The sequence below is a fragment of the Passer domesticus genome, chromosome 5, assembly GCF_036417665.1.
Source record: "Passer domesticus isolate bPasDom1 chromosome 5, bPasDom1.hap1, whole genome shotgun sequence".
NCBI classification, from domain to species: domain Eukaryota; kingdom Metazoa; phylum Chordata; class Aves; order Passeriformes; family Passeridae; genus Passer; species Passer domesticus.
The window spans coordinates 54,731,571-54,751,705 of NC_087478.1; the positions used below are offsets into that span (position 1 = coordinate 54,731,571).

Genomic DNA, 20,135 nt, shown 5'->3' on the forward strand with positions numbered 1-20,135 from the left:
CCTTGCCCCAACAAAGGACTGCCTTCAAACCACCACAGCTTGGCTCAGGAGCTGCACACCCAGCTTATATGGGGCAGATTTGCAGGCTTGACTTGACTCAGAAGCAGGACACATCCAGAGCAGAATGTAGCAGAGACAATTTTCTGAGTTTCACTCGAGATCCAACCCCAGCTAATCCCCTCTGTCACCCAGACCAACTCTGTCCCTCACCTCCAGCTGCTTTTCTACAGTCACTTTGGCAACTAAAAGAAAAACCCAACAAACAAAACCCACAATCACCCAGCCCAAGCTTTCCAGTGTGACTGAGCATGAAGTCACCCAAGGGCAAGTACCAGCAGAAGGGAAGTGGAGAGCACACAGGACCAGGCTGGAAAAGCTCTTTTGAATGGCAGTGCACACTTCTGTGAACTTTATTGGAACTGCTGCTTTGGAACAACAAATAAATTTCATTTCCTGTGACAACAGTGTGTTGCCTGCAGCAGAGGCTTTTAGACTGCAAATGAGAGTTTACCAGGGGTATGATCAATACCATTTACAAAACCACTTTGCAAAATTAAATAATTAGAAAGGACATCAACTGCATTCTCCTGGCATAAGCCACGTGAGATCTTTTACAAGTTCAAGGTCCATTTTCAGTTTATCAATAACCTGAATTCATACAAAACCCACACATTAATGTTGATCTCCAACAGGACTAGTAGGGTGGATATTTTCATTTCAGAAAATGCATACTGAAGCCTTAGATTACATGTAGCTTTAAGGCAGTGTGGAAAAGGTATTTTATCCAATCTCTGGGGGAAAAAAAGCCCCATAAAAAATCAATCCATTCTCATACCAGATTTTTTTAAATGAAATTACAATCAGAAAATGTACAAGTGCAAACTTTGAGCAAGAAAGCAAACTGGTTAATTTACATACATGGAGCAAATGGTAAATAAAACTTTACTGATTCCAGTACAGCACTCAAGATGTAACCACTTAAAAGAAAGAGTCTTTTAATAATTGAAATAAAGCCACACAGATACATCCATCCACCTCTGACTTTGATGTCCTATCTATTTATAAAATGCTACAATGTACAGCTAAGTAGAAAAAGCACTCAGACTATTGCAAAGAAAAAAGGGAGGTGGAGTTGTTTGAGACAATAGAGAGCCCATGGCAAAAAAAAGTCAAATTACACTTCAGAAACACCAAAACAAAATCTGGAGCCTTGCAAAGACTCATCAAATGAATAGGGCTCTTCTAAACAGGAAATTAAGAACTTCCACAGCTGCTTTGATCAGTGTTAGTGTGCAGTGATTTAACTGGCTAATGGCCACTAACAGGGACACAGATGCTGCTGCACCAGGTCAGTGGCCTGCAGCTCAGAGCAAGCCCAGTTACATGGTTTAAACTCTCCATGATGAATGAGATACCAGCCCTCTGCAGCCAGAAAATTCTCTCTGGTACCTTCCTCCCATTAGGGATGAGATTTCTATGTATTTCTATAAGAATATATTCATTATTCCAATAATGAGTATATTCTCATTAAAACAAAACAAAAAAAAAAAAAAAAAAAAAAACCAACAAAAAATAAAATAAAAAAAACCACAAAAAAACCAAAACAAAACAAAACAAAAAAAAAAAAACAAACAAAAAAAAAAAAAAACAAAAAAAAAACCCAACCAAAAACTGCCAGAGCATAAACGTGTAATTTGAGAGAATTACACTAAAAAACTAAGCCTTGTTTAAAATCTGTTTTTATTTTCAGCACTGAACTGCTACTTTGATATTTAGCTGAACACTGAAAAGTCTGAATCCACATCTGCTCATTTTAACATTGCTCACCTTTTTGATAGAGGTGTTGCTTCCTTTATTTTAACCTCATAGCACCTTATACTGCTTTCAAAATTTTAGACCACCTGAGGTTACTGTAATTAGATATATCACAAAACAACAGTGACATTGAATAGATGGTCTCTCTTCGTCAGATATTGAAGCAAGGCAAACCCTCTTAAACCAGCAAATCATTGAAGTCTTGTTCTATTATAATACCACCTATACTGACTTTGGATATAAACTTTAAAGAGACAAGATACAGTTAATTTTTCTTTCTGGTCTGCCAGATAAATGAAAATGTGTTGGGGGTGTGATCGCTGGTGTTTGGGTTTGCTGTGTTGTTTGGGGTTTGTTTTTTTTTGGCGGGGGGGGAATGGGGCAGGGTTAATAATGTTATTTATTAAATACTGAGGCAGGAATGTACTACCTAACTGATGCCACTGATTTACTTCAGGGTGCCTTCTCTTATGTATTCTATTTAACTGAAAAGCTTTTACAAAGACTGTTTATCCCATGCAGACATTGGCTCTGGGTTGCATTTTTTGCTTGACATGAGAAGAAAGCACAGGATACATTCAGTACAGTGTCTCATCCCAATTACAGTAAAATCACCCAACAGCATTACAGTTGCTAACAGCCATTTAGCACTGCTCTCACAAAACACACATCCACTATCTCAACAAGTTTGCCATGGTTGAGAAGCTGTGAAAAAATTCTCCTGGAAGATTCCTACTGAATCTGTGGCTGCAAGTTCCAGCCCTGTTGAAAACAAGACAAGAATAGCAGAACAAACTGTAGTGTACACTCAAATTCTGTAATTTTGGGGTTATTTTCTTATGCTCTCCCATACAAAGTTTTGGATAATCTTCGTGATATCTGACCAACTCCTTAATAGTCCTACAAAGGACTCATGGTGTTTTCTTTGCCCCTAAGACCACAGTAAAAATTCACTTTTTCATGTGAGTGCTCACCCAGCCCAGGGAAGGGAGAGCCAACCTGACCCCTGCTCACTTTTCTGTGTTTGATCACACATGGGATAGTCTTGGGACACTTCTCTCGAAGGGCATAACAAGGACAGTTGTTTCTATATAAATGCCTGACAAAACCAGCAGGTATTTTGCAAAGGTAGGAAGTACTAAACCTTAGTTTAGTACACCTCTGCAAAGACTAGCAGTGAGATGTGTGAAAAAAGGCACAGTGACAGCAAAGATACTTATGCTGAAGCATGCTTCTGTATTATTGAGGTTAACACTGGAATTTATTTTTAAAGCTTGTATTTTCAAATCAAATACAGTTATGGCCTTAATATGGCAGCAAATCTTCCCCTTATACATTCTCACAGCATCCCAGTTTCCTCTTCCACCTTTACCCAAGCCCTACAGAAACTTACTCATTACCAGTACCTGAGAACACCAGATCTTCCAAATACAAAGAGCAATTTCAACTTTTTTTTTTTGTACAAGCAGAACAGCTGGAAACCACCCACGGTCTTAGAAGTGGTGATGGAAATATTTCCCATACTTCTGATATGCTACTGCCACCTTCTCACAGGCTCGTGGGTGCCCTGACACATCACTGAGACACTTCAAACCTTGTACCAAAACAATCCTTTCCTCCCCAGGCCTCCCTCAGTCCCCAGAAAAGGCTGCAAGCAGTGAATTAAGACTACAGCTGAAGGGACTCTGCCAGCCTGGTGGGACCTACAGCCTCAGCGCTGCTCACATGAAAACAGGAGGCCACGAGCACATTCGGTATGCTGTCTGGGGACGCTCCTTGCCACCTTGCTCTCCCCAACAGTGACATGCCTGAAAAGCAAGAGCACCTTCACTACTCCACAGGTAAACTGATATCCAAAACTGTCCATTTAAACAAACACCAAGCTTCTGAATCACAGCTCTGACTGTAGGCCTTACTCCTTTTATCCTTTCAAGTCTGGCCAAACACAACCATGAAGAACATGGATTCAGATCTGCCCAAAGCTGTTCTCCCACTGAACACTATGGCAGCTTTTACTGGAATTCTGATTTCTATCTTATCCATTTTAAGTATCTGGGCCTCCGCAGCAAAATTTAAATGGAAATATATTAATCATACAATATTACATAGAAGTAACCACATAATTCAGATGCTTTTTCCAGAGGAATTAAGATGTACTTGCTGTACTAGATAGCTTTTGTGCACTTGTGGTATGCCATAAGAAAATGTTACTTTTCAACCTAGTACAAAGCCAGTAGGAAAGCAGTGATGCAGGTGGAGCCTCAAGGAATATGATTTTGCTCTTGTTATCCAACTGGACAATTCTCTGGCGAGTGGCACAGCGAGGTCTGTCTGAACATGTGCTCAAAAGAAGCCTTCAGCAGTTTCTTCCATTCCTCCCTTGATGCCCACAGAGCTCTCTCAAAGCTTCATTGTGGCCGGGCATGGTGTGTGGTGTGCATACTGAGTTCGGGGCTCTCCCTAGGCCTGCTCAACACAGAACACTACTGAGCCCTCTCAAACAGCCAGCTGAGCTGAGGGTCTTGTGTCATAATGAAGTATGGCAGTTGAGCAGCCTTCAGTAAAACACAATGTGCACAAGATAGAACTCTTAAGGCAGCAGAATGCAGATAACTTTGAACTCCGAGGAAAAAACCCCAATAGTATTTTAGTATCTAAACATTCACATGAAAAATACTTTTATATGTCAAAATGTGGGTAGTGCTGGAAAAAGCAAGTAACATTTGTTGACATTCTGAACATAGTTTCATATTCTATCTCATAACAACAAAACAATCATCAAAAATGCTAGGTTAAATATGTACTTGCTAGAGTATCTGTTAGATAAACACACTGAAAAAGTTTTTTTATATCAAATTTTGCTATTTGAAACAGCTGACTTCTGTCATTCATACCATTTTGAACATCTGTAAGACCAGTGCTGCTAAGGGGGGAAGGATGTTTAATCAAGTAGAGCTCTGAAAATCCAGACAGTCCAGTATGTAGCCTTCATATTTTAGAGAATTATCTACTAAACCAGATTTAGTTACTGTATTACACCAACAGCAACACATACCAATGCTAAAGCAATGTATAAAACTCTGTTCTCTTTAAAAAGGGTAGTGTTTGAGTGCTGACTTGATTAGAATGAGCTTTCATGGCAGTCTTGATCTTTTCAGCAAACTCAAGCAGAGCACCAGCATGTCCAAAGCTGTCTTTAGCTGAGCAGAAAAAAAACCCCAGGAGTTTAACAGCTCATGTATTTATGTTCTGCTCCTCCAGAATCTTCTTTGTATTGTGATTTTAAACCTGCCAACACTTAACAACAAAAAAAAAGTGAATGTAGATACAGGGAAAGTGCACTCCAAGTTCATATTCCCACAGCATGACCACACAGGGTTGATACACATAAAAATAATCAGTATGCAACTACCTCCAAAGATGCTAGGACTGAAGTAGTGACTAAGTCCGTCTTTATAAACTGGATTAGATCCCAAGTGATAAAGTCAGAGGTGACTTGGAGATGAAATTAGCATCTCAACAAGTCAGGAGAAAGGCACAAAGAGAAACCAGGTAGTTCCACATGTTTGTATCTCTGGAGTCACTTTTTGCAACTGCTACAAAAAGCTGCTTTTGCAAGACATAAATCAACAGCTTTGGTGAGAGCATTAAAACACCCAAAGTTGAGAGCCCTGAACCTTTCAAAATTCTAATTTTAGTATTTACTGTGCTAGACAGATGACTTGAATTTTTACAGTATGCAATTCACATTTTAGGCATTTAAACAGAAATTATTTATAACTGAAATGTATTTAAATCAGAACATTTTGATTCATTTAGAACTATTAAAATGGTATAATTTTTGACTTGTAACAGCTTTTTCAAGGACTTGTGGTTGGAGGAGGGAAGGCTGTGCAGACCAATAAAACTATAATGATGTGAACTATATCCAAGAACCAGTATCTGACAAAACCCTAATACTTTAAGTAAAAACCAAGAACTAAAAGCTGTAAGATAGACTCCTACAAATACTCTCCCATCTTTGATAAGAATCAGAAGTACAATGAACCTTTAGAGCATAATTATTTAATAGTTTCTTGTGGAGTCCAAGAGGTAAATCACTCAGCTATGTATCTGCATTTCAAGGAAAAAGGACCATTTTGAATTATGTTATAGTCTTGATTTCATCTCCAAAGCACAATTTCATTCCATGATGTAAAATATTTCTGTATTATAGAAATCTTATTCCTGCTCCAAACTGAACACCATCACATATCCTGAAAAGAAACAAACAATAAACAATGTAAGTGATACATAAATTACTAATGAAATGAAAATAAATTCTCCCTATCCCAAATTCCAAAGGTTTTAGCTGACAAAGTTTTTTTTTTTTAAATAATTTTTCTGACAATCTATCATCTGTATGGATCATTTATATTTCCAAATAAAGCCATAATTTGGAATTGCTATTATACATTCACACTGTTCACAGAAACAATCCTCCTCCTGTATGAAAGACTGGATATCTCACACAATACTCACAGAGAAGAAAAGGCTTCTTGAAGCTTTTTACTGCATATTATAATATTTGTTTGATGCAGGATAATTGGTTGCGAACAAATTAATTTTTTTTCTTCTTTTCTCTTTATCTATAAACTTGTTTTTGTTTTTCAAGCAAACAAATTAAACTAGGTATTTATCAAAGACAGCAAATCAGGTATTTATTTATCCAATCATTTGGGTTTAGAAGGCTTAAGAACACCCCACAAGCTGTTTAAGTGATCACTTCCCCATGAGAAATGAAGATGCTGCACAGCTATTTGCACTTATCAAGAGCTGCTCTCAAGGTAAATGAACTGTGGCACTTGGGAGGCAAAGTCTTAACCCAGCTGTGCAACCAAAGTGAATAAAGCGGGCTGGGAAAGCAGCACCGAGATGTCTCTGTTGGTATGGACTAAACAAACCCACATGGCACAACTCCCTCTGAGAAAGCAGACAGGAGTGCAGGAACCTTTGCAGAAGCTGGTGTGCCAAACCAACCTGTCTCCAGCCTGTACTCCCATGGGAAAGCAGTAGTTGAGCTCGAGCCTGGCTATGTTTCCCAGGCGCAACACTATTCCTGTGCCATAAGACCAGCGGATGCACTCTGCCAGTCTCTGCAGGTGTGCCCTGGGACCATCACCTGCAGTCAAACAGCAACGGATGAGTAGCATAACAAGAGAGCATAACTAGAATAAAAATACTGCTATTTCAGTTGCATTGTTGGCTGGTCTCTATGTCCCACTCTAGAGCACCTACTAGCGAGAAGGAAGAAATGAGTACTAAAGACTTCAATGTCTCTACTTCTCTCCTCCAGTACTTGAAGGGAGCCCACAGGAAAAATGGAGAGAGACTAACTGACAAAAGCCTGGAGTGACAGAACAAGGGGGAATGGTGTCACACTGACAGAGGAGGGTTAGATTGGATATGAGACAGAAATTCTTCCCTGTGAGGGTGCTGAGGCCCCAGCACAGGTTGCCCAGATAAGCTGTGGCTGCCCCATCTCTGGAATTGTCCAAGGCCTGGTTGGATGTGGCTTGCAGAAACCTGGGATAGTGAAAGGTGTTCCTGCCCATGGCAGGCGGGAGAACAAGATGAGCTTTAAGGTCCCTTTCCACCCAAACCATTCTGGGACCCTATTCTATGATTTAGTGGGTCTCTACTGTTTTTAAGTCTATTGAATTATCTCCCTCCCATACAGATGTCACCTTTCTTATATCAAGTGAGCCAGACATCAAATATCACAAATATCACATTCTAAAACTGACTGAAATCATATTGAAAAGTCATACATTAATACACTGAAATATATCCTGAAGAGAGTTAGGGATGGGAGGAAAAAGAGTCCATCAGCTATCACACCCCCATCTAATGCCACTGCTTTTTCTTTAGTTCATCCCAGTAAACACCAGAACCCTACTAAAACATTATCTTTCATTCTCCCTTCAGAATGGTGTACGATAGCAAGTGTTAGTTACACACTGGTCTGCAAACACCAACTGTTCATCAACACTACCTTTACTCTCCTGGCTCTCTTTCCTGCAAATTGTGCTGCAAATTATGGAGAGAGCTACATAAACTACTGGCAATTTGTCAAATATATAAGTTAAAAACAGCAGGTTTTTAACAGACACCAAAATATACGTAATAAACAAAGTGCCTCTGAGTGAACACACATAGAACAACCCTTCTTTTTGCTTTCATATGAAGAGAAGAGGGTTTTTAAATTCTTTTGAATCTTACCATAGTTGAGATTGCAGAGATTTCCAGCATTAAGGAAGAAATGTGTTCGGAAAAGGTCTCCAAACCCTCCGCGGCCAGGCCGGAAAGGAAGAGGGGTGTAGAGATGCACCCCTCCAGCCCAGTAGGCTTCTCCTCCCAAATAATCACCTGTTTGGGCAAAATATTGGAATAAACATTTTAATTTTAATTTACTGTGGAACATACAGAAGGAATCACTTGTTAAAGGTACAAAAACATCCATAAGTTGTTTTACATTCCATAAGTTTATATTCCACTTCTACCCTTTACAACTCTTCCCATTTGCTTCCGACTCACTCCAAACTCACCACTATTAGTTTGAAAAATTCGAACCTCCACATTTCTTTAAACCTTCCAAGGGAAATACATTTTTCTTCCTTCCCGCACAAGAACAGCCTGAGGCATGACAGTTCATGAGAATTACTCCTGACCACCTTTGCAATACCTCCCTTGGTAATAAAAATGGGCAATTGATACAATTGAACTATTAATTCCAAAATATATGGGATATTGAATCCACTGATAACTGCAGTTCTATTCCAGATAAGGAATAGAACTGAGGAAGCTCCTGGCAATCCAAATACCTCTGCTGAGTAGATTATCTTTCCCCTAAGCTACCTGAACATAGGCTGTATCAAACGAACTGTTGCTATAACCATGTTTTGGAAACTTTTCCAGCTTGAAGGATGCTTACGAATTAAAATGACACACTGGAAGTGTGCAAGTTTGAACACACACACACGCACACACACACACACACAGATATTTTATAAAATTAGTAATTAATCACAGCTTAACTAAGAACTACCTGGCTTTATCCCATTGTGAACTGATCTGTAAACAACGTATTGAAGCCATAACACTTCTCAAAAGTAGAGAACGAGTGTAATTATTTTCAGCTTATACAAGGTTTAAGGACTCTCTGTGACACGCTAATATTTACAGTATTGTCAGAGGAGATGGACTTAAAAGTGTCAGACCTTCACTCTGGGGTCCAATGCTGTACATACTGAATCCACGCACACTTGTTGGTCCACCAAGGTAAAACCTAGTGAATACAGATAAATTTAATTTAATGCTTCACTTAAAGGTGATTTTATAAAAGGTTTAGTAATGTGATCTTTAAACACCAGCATCAGAAGGTAAAATTGGCTACAGAGTGAACAGAGTTACAATATGGCTTTGTGTCTGAATAAACCTATGCCTGTTACAGAATTTTGCAGGTGTTAAACACCATTTTGCAACCATAAATATGGGCAGGCAGAGCTACTACACAGCAATTTATAGATTTTTACCAGCCCAATATGAAAATTGCTTGAGTATGAACATGCAATTACAGCTAATTACAAACATTTTATTCTCCTCAGAACTACCACTGTTTTTCTCTTGCGCAGAGTTTTCTATATACAATACCTCTGTTGACTGGAAAAAAAACCCAAACATTTAAAAAACTTGCCTGTCAGCTATACTGGATGGCTTGTCTCCAATAGGTACCAGCATTCCGCCCCAAAATGATGCTGAAACAACCTTTGGAGAGAAAAACAAGTTGTTTATTAGTACTTATTCCTCAGGCAGCGCTCCCATCAGTCTCCCAGAGTTGCAGCTGCTCACGTCCTGTGGATATCACACCCAGTATGTCAGATTTGCAACAGGATTTTCAGGAAACTCTTGATGGCTGCTGCCCTCTTTCTTTTATGCAGTGGTCTGTCTTGAAAATGTCAATATAGCACATTTGAACCAAATGCTACTTCCACAACAGCTTAAGGGAGCACTCAGCCTCATCCAGCACCTCTTGTCTTTCACATCTAGAATTAAGACAACACTGCTGCCATCGATTATTCCTGGCAATTTGAAACCCACAGGAGACTGAGTCCAACAAGCACTTGCCAAAAATGTACAATTGTAACCTGTCTGTAAATTATAATTACATGAAACCACCTTCTGCAACTCATTATACTAACATCAAATAAACTACAGAGTTACTCTTTATCTATAAGAAGTAATTTTTGCAATTCAAGTCACTGAAATAAATAATTTAATAATTTGCTTGCTGTCTCTGTGCCAGATAGAAGTATTACTGATAGACAGTGACATCTATTGTCAATACCTCTGGGATAGAAATTATTGTAAATCCTGACTTTTAAATCTTCATGATGCAAGTTGCTGTTTAATTCCCATTCAGCTCTGAGAAGAATTTATTGCAATATCTTCATGTGATAAAAAACTTCTTTCTAAATTCAGTTAGAAACATTCCTGGGATATGCTGAAATTCTTATTTCAGTTTTTCAGTATTTCAATTCAAAATCCTATTTCCATCTAATACTAAATCACTGCTGTTGAAATCAGTCTTCCCATTTTTTCCCAATAACCTTATACACAAGGAACAATTACATGCTATGATACCAAGATGAATAGTTATATATTCAACATTTCAATTAAAAAGGAAGTTAAACCAAGATTATACAGAATATTCATGAAGGTTTAAAACTTTTAAGTTTTTCAAAAACTTCCAAGGTTTTTGAAAAATCCCTCCTAAGGAAGACCACAAGGAACAGACATGACCAACATCACTTCTGGAAGGAAAATAATTTTTATGGTTAACTGTGAAACAAGTTCTCTCCAAAATTCCCACTATTCAAGTGATTGTGCACAACAGGAACATAAAGTTAAAAATACAGATAGTCCATTTTCCAGAAAACAGAATCAAATTATCTACTACATCCATTTTTCCCAATCTTATTCATAATCCATAGTGGAAAATAATCATAAAACATAGGTTTAATAGCCCCAGAAAAACCTCATGTCAATTACTAAAATATCTTTAAAAAGTTTACCGAATCCCAGAAAAGTTGCTTATTCAACTGAAATTCAAAATCCTCTTTCAGAAAGCTCACATCTCCACCTGTATAACCAGCCAACTCCTGCAAAGAGATAAATTTATAGAAGTTGCAACAGATATTATGTGTTTCTTTAAAAGTTCAGCATGTCTGCATCAGCACAGGTAGTATTTTTCTTTACAAGAAATACAGAAACATTAGCATGGTGAGGCAGCTGATTTTTGGACTGAGCCATGCATGAACCTCTGAGCCTCAGAATAATGAGCTGCATTTTTTTTTCTTTTCCAAATATTAAACCAAACTATTACTTTCCAAGCCATTTTGTAAATGAAGGCAAGATAGAATGAAGCTGGAAAATGCAGCATCCAAAATCAAGACTGTATTTTCCTAGATCTGAGACGATTTCATGTGGTAAAGAAGGGCATGACACAATTTGTTATTTTCAGTTCCCGTGAAGTGACTGAACTAACTCAGTGTTAGAGGCAGGATCTAACAAATGACAGTACCTAAACCCTGAATTACAACCACTTTTCTCATTCACAACTGTTCACTGCTGCTTACTTTTAGTTCCAGTGGCATTTCAAATCTGCCTCTAAAGCACTAGAGAAATTAATGCTTCTGAAGTATTACCCATACAGCAGAAAAGCCAACTTTTAGAAAGGCTCTGACTGTAACAAGAGGGAAAAATATCTTCTCAGCCAAAATAATACATGCGTAAGCCTCGGAGAGTTACTTTTAGCCAGTCTTTAATTTTTAACTCTCAGACTTAGAAATTATGTAAGTAGCAACAGGACTACAGCCTGGCAGTCTGTGCATGACAGTGTTAAAAAAAGAAGGGCTGATTAATACCCACTGAAAGTGTAGTGCAAATACTGTCAGGGATAGTGTCTCTCAGCTAATAAATAATGCTGATGGAGAGGCTGTGCTCTTTGATTAATGCCATACAAATGAAAATTTTCCATCATAAAAAAAAAGTTTCACGATTTTAAAAGGCACACTAGGTAAACAGAAAAGGTAATTACCAGTCTGCATTGTCTCCTAATCAATTTTAGATTAACTTCTAACTTCAGACGTTTTTAACATGAACATCAGTTAGATAAATTAAGACTTATTTGAACACATAGATAAACCCCAATAATAGCACAAGCGATTTTAAGCTACCTGATTAATTTTCAGCAAAGCACCTCGTTTTGGCAAGATTGAGGAGTTCCGGGAATCAATTACCATGGCATGCTGAAAAGAAGAAAAAAATTTGGGTTAGGTTCTTATATCTGTTGAATGCCTCGAAGTGACATCATTATTTTCCTTCCAAAACTGTGCAAACAGTGGAAGACAAGCACAGCTCCAGCTAAGATCAGTGTAGCTACATAGATTTGGGAACAATACTCCTACAGACTGGCTTTGTTTGACATTTACAGGCCACATGAAACGCATACGTTTATATTTTCTGCACATGGCATGCACCAGAAACAGAGCAGCAGCCCAGCTGCAACCCACCAGTTTGCAAAGAGCTTATCTCCTACAGTTTGCAAGCTGTAAGTGAAAGATATCAAGAGACCAGAAGCTGGCATTGGAGAGAATGTTTACAAAAGGCTTAGGATGAGGAAATTTAACTCTTCCTGTCTGCTACAAAACAAAGCAATTCTGCAAAAAGAGATAGCAGGTGAGACAGAGGGAGAACAAGCCAAAGCCTAACAGTGAACTGTAGTTCCCTTAATTCCCTGTTTTCCTTTTGGGCCTCCTGAATTACTCCATGGCAATGATCAGACACAGCAAAAGATGTCTGAAGGAAAACACATTCCCTCCAAAGACAAAAAGCTCCTTTGGTATCACTCCTAAGTATGAGATGACTCAAAGTCATGTGTTTTTAAAATATTATAGTGAAAAAGCCTTACAGAGAGAGAAGATTTTAGAGAGTGTCCACTTTCCTCTCGAACAGAAAAGGATGCTGTTCTAGCAAGGCAGCCAAGCTCCCTCCACACAACTTCCCACTTCACTGTGTGATTGGTCTTCCAGATGGGAAACTACAATAAAGAATTGAGAAAGTCATTAAAACAATTGTTACAAAATTAAAATAAATATTTTTTTATATTTGAGTCTATGGCTTTCTTTCCAAACTTCTTGAAACAGAGAGAAACCCTTTTTCATTTCAGTTATGCTAATTCTGCTCCAGCCAAGAGAGTTAGATACGCACTAATTAATCCATTCCAAATGAAAAATATCTTGAATTGAGCTCATACAGTAAATGAGGCAGTCAGCTGCTGCTATGAAATGATACCTTTAAAAAAATTGAAGAAAAACATACTGGCATTTTTATACAGCCAAAATGAGACTGAACTGTAACAAAAAATTCCAAGATGCACGACCTCTGCCATTTTCAAATCACTGACCTCTTTCAAATAAAGTCAAGTCCTGTGCATGATTGATTCAATTATTCAAAAAGTAAAAGAAGTACTTCCAAGAGCCCAACTGAAATGTAAATGAAGCATGTGTTACACTTGTGCTACACTCACATTAAAATCTGTTGATATTCCTCTGTCTGTTTCTCGAAGAGAGCTCCAAGGGAACTGTCCAGTTACTTTGTATACATTAACTGAAAAACTGAAACACAACATTACTGGCAGGTTTGAAAGGGAAACTATTTAAAGGTACAACTACAAAAATTTAAGAAACCAGCTCTGCTACATCATTACCAGACCCTCAGGAAAGAATAAATGTAATTCTTACTCGATGATCTTATTAATTGTTTTATATTCCTTCACTAAAAAAAAAAAAAAAGAAGTAGTGAAAAACACATCCCCTACTTTCTTTCAAAGTCTCCAGGCCGTGGTTTGAAGAAGGACAGGCCATATGAAGTTTCTTTTGTTCCATAGGAGAACTGGAAGGTCACCTTTTCTGCACGTCCAAGGAGATTTGGGAACTTGAGCCCAAGCACCTACAGAAAATAAATTAAAAATCCTCCAAAACACTAGACAAACAAACAAAAATCTCCCCACACCATAACATTTAATATTTTTTGCTGTCTTGCATCTAAATCATATGCTGAAGACAGAGACATCATAAAAATTAGAAATTACGATATTTTAAAATACTTGCAACTGAATGCGGTTTTTTTCTCAGTTTTCTCTCTGCACTGGCAGCAAAAGCCAACAGTGCAAGTTACAATCAAACATCCAATTTTTATTGCTGTTTAGTAGCTACTGACTTAATCACTGAGCCATCAGTACTGATGTTATTTCCAGCAAAATCTCCAAGCCCGTCTCAAAGCTCTGGAGAACAAATCTTTGGCACAACAAGCAGCTGCTCTGCAACTGCAGACTCTCCCACTGATCCTCAGGAAAAACTCCTATCAGGGAGGGTTCATCAGAACTAAAGCAAGGGAAAATTAACCCTTTGGAGCCACTTCCCTGTAGTTTTGTTTTGAGCACCAAGATCCTTTTGCAACCAGACCTGATGGTGACACAACACAATTCTACAATTCTCCAGAAACTGCTGAAACAGTTTTGCCTATTTTGCATAAATTCCTTGCATCCTTCAGGCAGCTCTTGCCACTGTGACAGAAAAGATGAAGTAGGTTTCCTCCCAACACAGACACCACCACTGTACTATTGTTTTGTGTTCTATTGAAAAAGAATACTAAAAAACTACCAAATCCTGACTGCCTTTGTCTGGCAGCTGTTGGAAGCAAACCAGTAACCTGAGCTTTGTAATCATGGCTATTATGCCATAAAAAGAAAAGGCTTTTAGTATGAAGTACTAGATGTATAAGATTCAGCTGAATTAAAGGGATTAGAATAAATAAATCTATTCAACCCTTAAGGAAAAATAATCTGGGTTGCCAATATCAGTGTACACAAGTCTTGTTTTTAAGAGCATTCACAAGTTTTACTTCTCTGTGATAAATTAAAATCAAACAGAAGAGGAAGCTGAGCACAAAAAGAAAAACCCAAGCAGCTTTCAGTCAGTTCTGAGCAGCACTGGAAGCAACAGGCAGGATTCCCTGCTGGTTTCCTTCAGGCCACAACACCGTGGACCTGGCTCCTGGCAGCGGAGCTGCATAAGCAGCTATCAACTCAACCAGTTCCAACTCTCCTTGCACATGCAGAACACCATCACCTGAGTCATGCGGGATCTTATCCAGGTTAAAAATACCCCTAAGAGGAAAAGGATGAGTCCCTTGATCTGGCTTATCCACCAGCCCCAAGCACAGCTGCCCTGTGCAAGTGAGAAGGCAAAAAGGGGGCAGGATGAGCACCTGAAAGCACCACCTGCTCACAGCAGCACTTCTGGTAAAAGCACATTCACAGACCAGCAGTACAGCTGGTACTTCCTGGGGCAATTGGTAAATATTGGTTCATACAAGATTTTAATCTGACGCATCTTTAATTGAGTCACATGAAAACAAGTTACAAAGTTTGTAGAATTCATGAAAACCTACAGCCCAGAATAATTCATACCAGGCTAAAAGAGAAAAACAAGAAAAATTTCTAAGTCAAACATAAATAATTTTGTCTGAGAAGAAAAATACTTCAAGTATATCTTATAGAAAGAAATGCCAAATTCCTTACTAATCTCTCCAGTAGATGAAACATTTTAAATAGTAGCAAGAAATAATTCAAGAAGTGTCAAGAATTAAAAAACTAACATGCTGAGCTGGAAGCTACAGCATTGCCCCCCAGCTCAAAACAGGCTTTTGCTGAATAAAAGCCTGGCACAAAGGCCTGACAAAGCCTTAGTAAGGCTGGATCAAGACTGGATCACCACATTTCCTTGCCAGGCTTGAAACTGAAAGTAAGAGGAATATCAAAAGGTATTACTAATAATTTGAAGTAATCCATACCATGCTGCCTTCATTGTTGCCAACCATGGTGTTATAGCTCCCAGTTAACCTTCTCAATTCTGTTACTTCAAAGGTCACATCTAAACCATTTGGAAGGGCATCATCTCCTAAATAAATAAATGAAGTGCCTGTTATCTCTAAACAGACATTTTAAATTTGCAGACAGAAGGTATCTAGAATTATTTGTAAACTGAGTTAAGGCATAAAGAAGTCCATGCTACAAAGGGAAATGGCTTGAGAAAAGGATGTTTGGATGTGAGTGCAGAATTTGACCCAATCACAGGATTACAGCTTTAATCATTTCATGCCAATGTGATGTGCAATACAAGTACAGGACACATGTTCAAGCTTTCCCTCACACGTTCCTTCAAACTGTGGATTAAGGAAAGCTTACTGTCATCATTTTAAGTGCTGAAAATTCACTCATGGACATACACATATATGCAAACAGATTTCCTTTATAGGGATAACTGATGTAGATGCATTTGTATCCACAGCACACCCACCTGTTAATCTAAAATATATATAAAGGTATACAAGACTAAATTACACACACAAAAAATGTCCAAGATATTACACAGGGAAATATATATTACAGGTATGAATATATGAGAATAAAGGTGAGGATAAAGAAGGGAATACACACCTTGGCAGGTATCAATCAGAACATCCACCTGTCTAAAGATTCCAAGACGAAGCAACTTCTCACGAGCTTCATGTGATTTTCTCATCACCTACAGCATGAGAAAAGTTGCTCAGTCATAGAATCAGAGGATATTTGGGATGGAAGGGGCTTTCAAGATAATCTCGTCCCTTTGAGTCTTTCAGGTTAGCAAAAAATAATGAGGATATATTAGTTAAAATGCAGCTAAGTTGCAAAATATTCACAGATTTTGTATATAAAGACACACATGTGCACCCTCAAAACAGAACACGACCACTTTAACACTTGCATCTGCAGAAATAATTTAAAACCAGAGCATCTGGCTCAATACCTTCATAACTTTTGTTAGTTTGCTTCCTAATTACTTTAATAGTTAAAACAGTTATCCAAATAGGTTCCAGTAGTTACACCTTATTTAGGGGGCCCCTGTTCTTGACAGAGTTGCCCCATGTCTGAAGGGAGTTGCCCAAAGCAAGAAAAAGAGAGAAAAAATTTAATTAATTTTTAAACATCAAGTCTGTTATTCACTGCAACACTTACATCAATGAGATTTTTTGCCTTGAAAACATCAGAGATTTCATACATGATGATGTCATCTTTGGTCCTTCCAAGTCCATCAAAGTGCACATGCTGAACCACCACCTAAACACAACAAATCTTTACACACAAGTACTGGATTTGCATCTAATAATGAGGATCAAGGTCATCAATGCACAAAAATTATTGTGAGAAACGCTGATGATTCCTAGGGCTAATTCCTGCTAACCTACATCATCAGAAATGACTGCTTTCTCAGATTCTGGGACATTGTTCCCATAACACAAAAATTAAAGAAAAGAGATCTCTAACACCAAAGTTAACACTGGTTGTAGCAGAAGAAACACTGACAGACTGCAGCTGCTGGGGTTTCAGTTATAAATGTTGTATGGACAAAGAAGCAACTGCAGAAATCACACAAGTAGTAAGTACATAAGACAGAATTATGTAGTTAGTCATAGTTATTTGCTACTTCTTTTATCAGCTATACATAAGCAAAGAATTAAAAGAAGAAAATCAAACAAGTATACAAGCCACAAATATTTAAACTCTGTTAAAATCATCACTACCACAGAAGCAGTGCAGTTTGAAATGAAGCTGAAAATCACTCCCATTATGAGGTTTTATACTTTCATTTTGACACATAATCACATGAGACAATTTTACTGCAAAAATCACAGCACCTTCCACACTACTCTGTACAAATGGGGTCCAGTGATTGCATTTCCCTTATTTTTCCAATCTTTTCAGTGAATGATAATTTTAGGGGTAAATGTCAAAAAAAAATCTGTTTCAAATAGTTGTCAAGGATTGGAATAGACTGCCCAGGGCAATCACCACCCCTGCGGGGATGAAAAATCATGTGGAAGTGGCACTTGGGACATGGTTTAGTGCTGGACTTGCCAGTGCTGGGTTAACAGTTAAGACTCTGTGATCTTAGAGGTCTTTTCCAATTTAAACAATTCCATGATTCTATACCAGAGTTTGTAAAAGAGACTATGCAGATTATAATAACTCTATCAGAAATATCTGTATGACTCTGTGTATTCATGTATAATAAAAAAGCAAAATAACAACCTTCTATTACTGCCAACTGCCGAAAAAACTGCCAAGGTGTTTATTTCTCTCAAAAAAATTCAGGATGTTGCTCAGGCACTTACATCTTTGTTTTCAAGAATTTCCTGCTTGCTCTCAGGTTCAACTTCAACCAGTTCAGCCTCCTCTCCCAAGGCACCAAAGTCTGGCCCAGCCATTGGAAGAGGCTCCAAACTCTGAAAGCATAGAAGAAAACAGCATTTAATAGGGTACACAGATTTGTGATTGGTGCCTTTTGTAAATAAGAAAAACCCGTGGTTCTCAACAGCAGGCTCATCCAACCCTAAGGGAAAAAAAGCAAAAGAGAACTAAAATGAAAGGTACTACCAGAACATGTGACACCTAACTACTTGCTGAAATTTTTAATGAAAGCTAAATAGCTTCCACATTGACTGATTTCTGAAAAATACTCTGCATTCTTCCAAAAAATAGCCTTAAGTTTTAAGACAGGCTTCTTGAGTAAAAAGATGAATTCCACCTACTTAAAAAAATCTAAAAGCTCAGGCTGTCACTTTTCTAGTTTGGGTTTTAGTAGGTAGAAGACTATGAATGCCAAACAGTAAAATAAAAAAGGGTGTTCTCAGAATGTTAGTTTGCTTTGCATGTATTTATTTGCCTTTGTATTTCAGTATTTCTTTTATTTTAAGCCTTATTCTTTTCAAATACATCTCGAGAAACTCAGGTTCTGACCTTCAGAGGCAAACACTTTAATGAAACACAGCATGGCTTTGTTTATTATACCTGAAAGACTCCTAAAAGGAGACTTATCAGAATAGCTGCTTTCTTGAGCAGTAAATTGCTGCTGCATATCAAAATCCAGTTAAAAGAAGACAGAAGGTTCTACCACTGCCACAAATTTCAGACAAGCATGAAACACTCTGTCTCCACACAATATTGTCTAGCAGTTCACACCACAGATGGACACAAAACAGAGAAGGCAAGCAAAAAAATCCTGAAACAGAAATTACATTAGTCACAGATACTCTAGAGCCTTAACTGGAGGCAGCTCCCTGCATTTGTTCTTCCTCCTTAAAACTGAACATTTAGACTTCTATGTTTCTTCTTTAAGCACTGGTAGCTGGATTTGGAGGTTTGTGCATCTATCCACGATGATTTCAGGCATGTGAGGTCCCTCGGCCTCTCCAAGTAATGCAAGGCTCCAGCCTCCAAGTCTCACCAGGGGCGCTTCTCTTTGCACCGTGTTTTTTCAGCTGCTTGGTTACGGGTTTTGTTTGGTTTGGGTCACTTTTATTCTATTTTCATTTCCCCCAGCCTCGTTCTTGCCAGCCCACCCCCTGGGGAGGTCAGCTCTAGGAAAGCCTCAGGAAAGACCTGAAAACGACCCAGGTATTCTATAGGGAGAAAATCAGTAAAACATTTATCTCCTTTGGAGGATGCCGAGGCCCTGGCACAGATTGCCCAGAGCAGCTGTGGCTGCTCCATCCCTGGAAGCGTCCAAGGCAAGGCTGGATGGGACTTGGAGCAACCTGAGACAGTGAAAGGTGTCCCTGCCCACGGCAGCGGGGACGTGTCACCACACGACCATAAAGGTCGCTTCCAAGCCACCAGTATCAATGATTCTATAAAACAACCAGAAATGAGCTGGGAAGGAAAGGCGCCTCCGAGCACCGACACGGGCTCCGACCCCTTCTCTCTGCCCCGGCCCGACGGTGCCAATCGGCGGGCTCGGAGGCGCGGAGCGGCTGAGGCGGGACACGGCCCCCGATGGCAGCGCCAGCCCCGCTCCCGGCCGTGCCGTGCCGTGCCCGGCCCGAAGGTCGTGGCGGGGAGCGCGGGGCCCTGCGACCTTCGAGCGGCCCCGGGGCGGCTGCCCGGGTCCCACCCCGGCGGGTCCCGCCCCGGCCGATCCCCAGGGCCCGGCGCTCACCCGGGCGTGCACGGTGCCCATGGTGGCGGTGCTGGCGGCGCGTGCGCGGCCTCGGCGGCTCCGGCGGGCTCGGGGCGCTCAGGGCCGCAGCGCGGGGACGGCCATGACAGGCAGCCCCTCCCACCGCCCATTGGCCGGGACGGCGGAAGGGGCGGGGCCAGGGGAGCGCTTCCTGCGGCC

At 39.4% G+C, this 20,135-nt stretch overlaps 1 protein-coding gene across 1 annotated transcript; it reads right to left on the minus strand.

Moving 5' to 3' along the window:
* Window positions 1–5,864: 5,864 nt before the first annotated feature.
* On the minus strand, window positions 5,865–20,102 carry SAMM50 (SAMM50 sorting and assembly machinery component). Its single transcript, XM_064420571.1, has 15 exons — window positions 19,956–20,102; window positions 18,133–18,243; window positions 16,976–17,077; window positions 16,418–16,505; window positions 15,772–15,878; window positions 13,736–13,866; window positions 13,445–13,532; window positions 12,827–12,955; window positions 12,093–12,164; window positions 10,929–11,015; window positions 9,551–9,621; window positions 9,075–9,142; window positions 8,077–8,223; window positions 6,835–6,976; window positions 5,865–6,071 (listed from the first exon to the last, which is right to left on the minus strand). Exons 1-15 carry the CDS (start codon window positions 19,974–19,976, stop codon window positions 6,026–6,028), a joined length of 1,410 nt encoding a protein of 469 aa, XP_064276641.1. The 5' UTR covers window positions 19,977–20,102; the 3' UTR covers window positions 5,865–6,025.
* Window positions 20,103–20,135: the final 33 nt, after the last annotated feature.